A 9393-nucleotide genomic window follows, 5' to 3' on the forward strand; every position below is an offset into this window, starting at 1 on the left:
TTCAATGTGCCCCTTTTTAACTTTGAGCACCCGCCCCTTTAAACCTCTCTGCACGGCCCTGCTGGGGGGAACCTATATAGATGGCAAAAGGAAGGAGCGTGTTTGGAGGCGTGGTCCCGCTCCTAAAATTCAGATACATAATCTCCAATTAATGATGTAAATACAGATCTATCCAGGGCCTCCCCCTCTTTTACCCTGTGACAGCTGGGATAAGCTTCAGCCTGACTGGATACTGAATTGAATAAGCGGTTGAGAAAACGGATGGATGGATAATGTGAATATAGTAAGTCATTAGCTTTGCATGGCTTGGGATGATCTGATACATTTTACATACATTCATACATTCTAATTAATGTTGCTGCACTATTTTTTTGTGTCAGAATATCTAAATCTGTGAGATTTGTGCAAAAAGGCTGCAGATTCTTCGAATAACCTGCACAGCACTGATTAATGCTCTTGACCTGATGCAAGGACAGTAAGACTAAAAAGATCCATGTCAGCCTCTGGCTCTGTTTTTGTGCTGCATGCTGAGCAGCGGACAGATTTTCCCATACTAATTAGGCTGCAAACCTGCCACCCAAATCAGCACTTGGAGAACACTTCTGAGAAAAAATATAATAGCGATATCAAATGGGATGGCTCAGAAGTTTGCTTATACCCCAAAGGAACGTGACAGGTTTTATTATTCCCGTTCTTGATGTCCCACTTATTAGATATTAATCATTAAAAGCTTCTCCGCCTCATCACTGGCCACCTGAGTAGTTTCTCCCAGGACTACATCTACAGGAAATCTGCTACCGCCAACTCACTTTTCCACCCGGTGGCCAAACTGTAGGAGAGAGTCTCATTGTGCTGCCTCCCACCACGGAAATGAAACACAAAGTAACACTTCCCATCAGCCTCCAGAGGAGAAGTAACAGGAACGATTCTTCCCTCTATTTCTGTTTCTCTCTCTTCTCCTCCTCACTGCTGGTTTCCATTACCTGGGGCTTCTGCTTGTTCACCCTGACAGTTACTTTTTTTTGGACAAGTATCACATACCCACAGCTGTACAGACACACACAACCAAACAACCAACCGTCTCTAAAAGCAGTCTTGGTTGGCACATTGCGTTGTTCTGGGGGCTGCTAAGAGCTTGGCTTCATGCCTTATTCATCCCTCAGGCCTATTCTTTCCACCAGTGCAGAAGAATTTAGGAGGAGGAAAGCTGTCCGGCACCTAACACACTACTCACCAACAGGATAGAGGTCAATCTGATAACTTCTGGGCAAAAAAACAAAACAAAGAAGAAAATCTTTTATTTCTTACTGCTTGTCTTCTCTCATCTACTGTCTGTGTATTTTATGTGTGTTTAAAGTGAACTTGACAACAGGAAATTTCAGGGTCTATATCAAGCCTGTGACATTTTTAGAAACGATAATGTCATAAAACCAGAAAGACAACACTAACTGTAGCTGAGCACTCCTACTCACTTTGGATGTGACAACAGAAATCAGACTGTACATGCTGCTGGCACGTACAATCTCACAATCCTTGTCTTTTTGTGTTTTTTACACAAAGATTTTTCCCTTCTGTCCTCATTTTTCTTGAAATGTGTGTCACTGTATTTTCCCTAATAAAGACACAGATAGATTGTAGATTGTGGGATATGTTACAGTGACACTGGGGAAAACTGGTTTCAGACAATGGCATGACTAAAATTATTGTGAATGTTTGCAGTGAACTTGCAATGTTGTTGCATTTGAATGGGTGTTAGGACATGGTCTGCTCATTCACAGTCAGGAGAAGGTGCTAAAACTGCAACAAGACAGAGTCAGTCTGTTTAATTCTCATTAAACAGAAATGAAAATATAGTCCAGCCAGAAGCTCATAGACCTGAAACAGAAATTCAGAAATTCCTCTGCAAAGAGTGAAGTAGTTGTGCAGGACAACAATTTAACTGCAAGATGACATAGGTGCTCTGCAGCCTTGCGTTTATATGGGAATATAACAAAAATACAACCAATTTGCAGCTAGTGTAGTCAAGTTTCCTGTTGCAAAGAGAAAGATCAAATACTAGTTGCCCTCATTGCACAGGTTGACTCCGAAGAATTGCATAGTGTTGGCAATCTGTCTGTGGTTAGAAATTAGAAGGCAGTTATTTGCAAATGTTCCCAAATTGCAGTCAGTCTAAGCTGGCTATGATTGTGATTCTGTCCACTTGCAATCCAAAGTGGTTGCTCAACTACTTGCAGTTGATTGCTGAATGGGAAAAAAAACAACCAAAAAAGGAATAGTTCAACAATTGTGTAAAACCTCCTTACAACCCAGTGCTGGCAAAACCTACTATTCACACTATTCACAGCTCTATGATTTCTGCAGTCTCCACAAACAAAAGAAACACATCCAAATACACTATATGTTCTTCCCAGAAATTAAATTGTTTACACTCATTAAATCGCGATCTTGAATAAACTGTATTGTCTGGGTAATGTTGTCTGTCTCTACAACTAGCTTTGGTGGGGTGTTGTGGCTTTATGCCAATATTGTACCAGCTATGCATTTGAAACAGTATTTCTGGGATTTTATTACATAAAATTCCTGGGACATGTGTAGACCACTCTGTTGTGCAGTTAGTTCAATTAAATTTTATTTATATAGTTCCAGTTTATAACAGCAAAAATCTGCAGGTGATATAAATAGAAGACACTCAACAATATTAGATAGAAAACCCCAACGAGTGTTTAATGACAAAGGGAAGGAAGAAATCCCCTTAAACAGACAGAGACAGCAGAACCCGGCTAAGGGACGGGCAGTCCTCTCCCATGAGGGGAAAGAGATAAGGGGAAAAACACGAGGACAGAGAGATAAGGAACTCTTCTCAAAACTCTAGGAACCACAATTAAGCCTGAAGTGTGAGAGCCAAGTGCTCTATTAGAATAATAAGGTACTACAAGGTCTTTAAGATATGATTATTCAGGACGTGTGGAAAGATTTTACATTCAATCCTAAATTTAACAGGGAGCCAATGAAGATAATTTAACATGGGAGAAATATGATCTCTGCACTTCTTAGACAAATGAGCAAAATCATCAAAAATGACCTATTCTGAGAAAATCTTTGTGTGTTTCTCACTCTTATATATATTAAATCTTTAGATTTTGTGCAAATAGTATGAATGAAATGTATGACAGCACGCTTTTCCCTTTTTAAATTCAGACTGCAATAATGCAAAATAATATTTACTCACAGTCAGTGGCAGAACGTCAGTAGAAGGAAGACAAATGAATACATTTGTTTAAAAAATCGAATGTAAATGATGGCTCACAGCATGGCTGGTGAGCTCATTAGAGTAGGTGTACTAATGTTAGGGCTTTGGGTACAATCTGCTCTTAGAGTTTGCAACAAAATAACAATAGAAGCATATGAAATAACAGCAAAAAAAAGACATCAAAGAAAGCTTCAGATCTATCCAAAGCTCGTTTGTCCTGAATGGATTTTACTTAATCTTGCATTCTGGGCATGACCTCAGGGCTGGCAAGCACACTCATCTGACTTACTCTCTCTCTCTCTTTCAGGATAAGGTGGTAGAAAGTTGGGCCTGTTCAGGGGGATGTTCAAAGAAACAAAGAGAGGGATGGCCGTGGAGGAGAAGCCGGGTGTGAAGAGCAGCAGCTCCATCGTTCCCTGCTTTCTGTTTGTGGAGGTAAGCAGTATGGACATGCTGATGTATGGCTTGCAGTTTCTGCACTAATCCTGTGTTACACTAGGAAGGAAAACGGTTTTCAATAGAACTGATGAAATCACCATAAAACTCCTCACCTCACTTTGCAGATCATGCAAAAAGCTTGACCAAATCTCCTGTTTCATGCTGACTCCAGGTTTATCTCTGAGATTGCCCATCGTGTTAGCGAGGAGAGACCTGAGAAGTGACTCACTATTTAACGCCCAGCTTTAAGCGCTTTCATCTCTTTACATCCCTACAGGCTCAGCCTCAGCGGTAACATTTTTTCAGGCTCTCAACAGTGGAGTTTGGGACAGCTCAGCAAATTGCTGACATTCTCACTTTGTGTCACGCGCTCTGCTCTGTTCCAGCACCAGGGGAAGTGGTGGCTTGGTAAAGTGGCTACAGTTGTTCTGTGGCATGCTGAGGTTTTTTCCAGAACATTTGTGAACTGCATGATTCATCGAGGTAGTTGTGGATGTCACAGCAGAGACATAGTGGATTTTCAGCTGATGTACTGCAGGATTTAGGTTTGGGCACACCAAAGGTCATTTTCTGTGGCAGGCTGAAAATTTTCAGAAAATCACGCTAACATGCACACACACCGCTACATCCCTTGTGGAAAGGGTGCTCTACATTGTTTGTGAGAACAGTCAGACAGATGACTCAGAGGGCTGTGGAAGTCCCAGAGCTTTCACCCATTTGAAACTGAGGTGGTGAAAAGCACAAACTGGTGAGGTAATCAGACGATCTGCAATCTAATTAGACAAAGCTAGCGGTCCTGAAGCTCATTGGCTTCAGCTAAGCCAACCATCAGCTTTTTAGGGAGCAGTCTTTGCAGTTAAAGCATTGTTCTGTTACAGATAAGAGAAGCTGTTTGCACCATTGCTTTCCAGGTGCAACCACAGCATCCTTTTGGATTTAAACATTAGGATTCTGTTTAGTGTTGACAATCCATGTGCAGCGCACAGTGTATGTGCTGGATATAATTTGCACTTTATCTGCAGATGGGTCTCATTAAAGGAAACTTTGAACTAGGTGAAGTTTTTGAAATGAAATGCACCTCTTTAAAGGACACGGCAGAGTCGAAGAGTGAAGAAAACACAAAAACAGACATGAGACAAAACACAGTATGTGAGGTGAAAAAGACTGACAGTTGCTGTTTTTCCAAAAACAAGTTATGTCTTGTTTTGCCTGCTGATTTCTGTCAAAATTCATCCTTTCCTGCAGACATAACTCAGTCAGATCTAAACACACCCTTATGATGCACATTTTCAATTCAATGTGACAGTGTAATACAGTACTAGTACATCTCAGAAAATTAGAATAGCACAAAAGGGTTTGTTCCTTATAATTGAATTCAAAAATTAAACTTTATCACATTCTATACATGCACTGCATGTAAAGTGAAATATCACTTTATGTGTGAAATAAGTGAACTCATAATCCCAGTATGTTAGAATATTTCAATATCTCATAAAATCAACCAAAAAAGGATTTGCAATGCAGAAATGTCCAATTTTTGAAATGCTTGTTCATCCATACACTCAATGGGTGTGTTAGAGATCTGTTGTTTTCCTTTCTTCAGCTGTTAGTGCATTCATTGTTTTACATGTGGATGCAAGAGTAAGAAATAAAGGGGGATCCAATTGTCCTTTTGCTGCCCTTTATCTGAACAGCTCAGCAAATTTGCGCTGTGCACCTACTGTACCAAACTGTTTCAAAGGGGGACCTGAATAATGTAGTTACACTAGCCAACTCCTTCATCAGGCTACCAATGAAACACTGGTGTCTTTGGTTATAATACACTCTAAAAGCTCTCCATTAGGCCACTCCGCCATATGCCTCCCACACACTGGTGCTCAGCCCTCAGGTCTCAGTCAATTCCCTTACTAACTCTTCATCTATGTGTGTCTGTATGTGTATGATTGCACTGTGATAGAGAAGCCTGGCAAGTAATCGAGTTGAAAGAAAGGAGGCCAGCAGCTGTTACCTGTAGAGGCAGAGTAGTGAAAAAAAGGGTTTCTTTGGCATGGGAGAGAAGCTTAAGGCTTCTAAAGCTATTATTTTATATTTATATATATCAAATTAAGCAACGTTTAAACAATAGAATGATTTAAATCTTGTATGGCACAGTTGCAAAGTTATGAGCTATTAGCCAAATTCATTACTGCATTGAAAATTACAATACTGGTGGAGCACTAATGAGGGACAGCAAACGGATTGTTTGCTAAGTCCTGCCTCCATCTAAATTCTTGAACTGTTAATTCTGTATTTAAGAATAACTGGCTCCCCATTTATGGCAACTATTGGTAGCAGAATTAATCCACCGCTGTAAGCTAGCTAATTAAGCTAACACTGTAATATTAAACAGGACTCATTTTGACACACATGTGAAATACTATATTGTAGATGTGCACCATTTAACATAACTTGAAATATAATAAACTAATGAAGACAATTTAATCATGTGGTCTTTTCACTGTGTTAGTAATGATTGGTCACTGATGCAGGGAGCATAGCATAGCTAGCAGTCTTGGGGAAGCAATTTTGAATTGGTACTTTTCTATACTCCTAGTTACTTCACTCAGACATCCTGTGCTTAAGTAGAAGTACAGATACTAGTGTTAAAACATACTCCAGTAAAAGCTGAAGTACTGAGTTAACTTCTATTCGAGTAAAAGTGAAAAAGTACGGGCTCTCCCCTCCCCTCAAACGTGTCAAACCGAAAGTAATGAGCCTGTTTTAAAAATGAAAGTAGAGATATTTGTTTAAAAATGTAGGAAGTAAAAGTAAAAAGTTGTCAGAAAAGTAAATACTCAAGTAAAGTACAGATACCTGAAAATTCTAACTAAGTACAGTTCGTTACCTCCCACCTCTGTTAAACATACTGTTTTAGGCTACTAATACATGGCACCTGCTTTTTCTTTTAATTCTCTTTATTTTTGTCTTTCGATTGTTGATTCTCTATTTGTCTTCACAGTTTTCTTACTTTACTTGTAGCCAGTTGAGTTTGCCCAGATTTACTTTTCTGCCAGAATGAGAGCTGTTTGTTTGTCTTCTCCATGACTGAGCATGGGTAAAGAAAGAATCCAATTGAGTTTTGGGATGGATATGAATTTCTTTGTCTATAATTGCAAAACAGGGCACAGGCCTTGGAGGAGAATGTGTTTTCTAAAAATCCTTCTTGTTTCGTTAATTTTCCGTCTGTTTAATGTTTTAGAATTTTTCCCCTGGATTCACTGAGCTTCATTATGTCTAAAGCATATTGAAAAAGTACACAGAAAATAACTGCATGTATGTATTTGTGGTTGTCAAGCTACAAACAGACTTTTGTTATTTGGAAAAGAAGTTTGGGGATTTTTTTCCTTCTTTTGACTAGATTGATGTGTTTTGTTTGATGATGATCTTTCTGTAAAATGGCAATGGAAATGACATGGCAGTGGATGATCTACTAAAACATTCATCCCTGATAAATGGTAATACTAGATGCAGAAATACTCTAGAGATAAATAGTGTTTACAAGTCATTCTACAGTTAGACATACCCTTACAACAGACTTATATTGATGCAAGTTGGAAATCACAGCACTGAGTCACTGTATAAACTGGGTTGTCTCATTACTGATACTGTTGCTAAGCAGACAGAAAACATCACAGAGCTTTTTTTTCTCTCCCACTGCTTTTTAAGGGTCGAATTTCTTTTGAGGCATCAAAGTTGTTTTTTTTTTTTTGCAGAACAGTGGTTTTCTAACTCTTACGTCTAAAATATGGCATTAGAAGGTGCCTTCTAAGCAAGCAAGGAAAAAAAACTTACCAGAGTTTTCTTGCCCAAACTTCCATATATTATGACAGCTGCCTGTGTGGTTTAAATTCAAAGACACAGCTACAATAACAAACCCATTGTTAGTTCAAAGAGTCCAAGTTACATTCATAATTTTACCTGGATGTTTTCCATGCATTCAAGTTCCCAACCCTGGAGCTTCTCACTGTAAATTGACAGTGTTAACTATTGAGCCTCTACACTGCCTTAAATAACATTACATTATTGATTGTGAGGTGCTTTAGCAGTTTATGTTGCAGGGGATGATTCTTGGAGATGACTGCATATTCTGTGATTGTCAAGGGTTTGTGTTGCTACTTCTCTGGATACTACAAGCTGCCTATAGCATTTAGTAATGTGACATGGACATGCAAATGAAATCAACAGACACTACAGATTTCAACGGCTCTTAGCCAATCAAGAGGTACGAGCATGCTTCCAGAGACAACGGCCAACTGTGACTGAAAGGATAAATTCAAACAGGAAGAATTCTTGATGACAGAATGTAATTTGAAATGCAAGGACAGACCTCACTCTTACTTTGGTAGGTTTTAATTCATGTTTATTCTTAGTTGTCACTGGGCAACTGCTGCTCGCCATGCTTACCTTCACAGGATACTACTGCCATCCTGTATCCCAGTTTATTCCAGTTCATGGTGAATTTAATTCCTGTCTGAAACTGAAGAAAAAAACAGAAAGAAAGAAAAGACAACAAATAAATTCTTAATCAATTACTTCAAAAATAATGAATGATAATGATTACCAGCCATGGTGACTAACCACAATTATTGCTACAGTGCCTAATCTGCTTACTGACCCATAGGAAGCAGTGTGAGCAAACTACAGTTACTATTTCACAAATAGGTTTCCCGCCAGGAGTTGTTTGGCTGGTTAGTTGGGAAGTAGTAGTTACTCACTAACCAGTCATAGAAAAATGGATAAACAGAAATACTGAGGCCTTTGATAAATGAACAGAAACTTGTAGCTTTAAAAGCATTTTCAGATTGGATTTAGCTAACTAACACACCATTGAGAAAGGGCTTGCTATGGGCAAAGTAAAAGTTCTTTAATACCAGAAATATTTTTTGCTTTTACACCTACTGCTTCCTAAAGGCAACAAAGAAGAATTTAAGGCACTTCCCCATTGTTTTCACTTTTCAGACTGTCCAGCTTTTATATTGTCAAACAAACAAAAGACTGTGGTTTAACAGCGTTCTTCTGGATGTCATAATATGGGAGTTGGATGCGCAGATCAACTATTACATTGAAACCATCAGTTTAGTATTGTATAGCTCTAACCTGTCATCGCACAGACACGGGACCTCTAAGGTTGCCCTGTTGTATCATCAGGAACAAGCAGCAGAGATTTTCAAATCTCAGGGTTACAGGATGGGGCGTGCAACCTTGAGCAATAATTAAGCACCTTATGCGTTACAGTGGGGCAAACCAGTGTAGTGAGGAAGCCATGGGGGTGTGTTATTAGTGTGAAGCATGTTTAGATTGGGTAACATCCACATTGATGCCAGCACCTGAGGATTCCTGGCAGAGCACTGCCCTGTAATGTGCCAATCAGTGTTATTTATTTCTGCTGGCAGTAGTTGTAATGTTGTTGCTAAGTGATGTATATTTTTAAATTGCATAAATGAAGAATGTTAATAATTTCTCACTGTCCTGCAGTAGGAACAGGTTTGACAATACCTATCAAACATGTCCCTCCACATCTTTAGTGTGTGTGTGTGTGTGTGTGTGTGTGTGTGTGTGTGTGTGTGTGTGTGTGTGTGTGTGTGTGTGTGTGACAGTGATCCATACCAAGCCAGAAGGACCTGCTCTTTTATTGAGCCCTACACACCTCATCAGCAGTTACCATG

The 9393-nt window shown here is 39.3% G+C and overlaps 1 protein-coding gene across 4 annotated transcripts in view; it reads left to right on the plus strand.

Moving 5' to 3' along the window:
• The window catches only part of plppr2a (phospholipid phosphatase related 2a), an 88102-nt gene that overhangs the window by 8196 nt on the left and 70513 nt on the right, over positions 1-9393 (plus strand). For all 4 annotated transcript variants that reach the window (XM_005738081.1, XM_005738084.1, XM_005738082.1 and 1 more), the window contains exon 2: positions 3558-3685. In XM_005738081.1, coding sequence (XP_005738138.1) covers positions 3593-3685 — 93 coding nt within the window. In that variant the 5' untranslated portion in view covers positions 3558-3592. The remainder of the gene's footprint in view (positions 1-3557; positions 3686-9393) is intronic.

This window comes from Pundamilia nyererei, unplaced genomic scaffold (assembly GCF_000239375.1).
Source record: "Pundamilia nyererei isolate P.nyererei 1_Seehausen unplaced genomic scaffold, PunNye1.0 scaffold00081, whole genome shotgun sequence".
NCBI classification, from domain to species: domain Eukaryota; kingdom Metazoa; phylum Chordata; class Actinopteri; order Cichliformes; family Cichlidae; genus Pundamilia; species Pundamilia nyererei.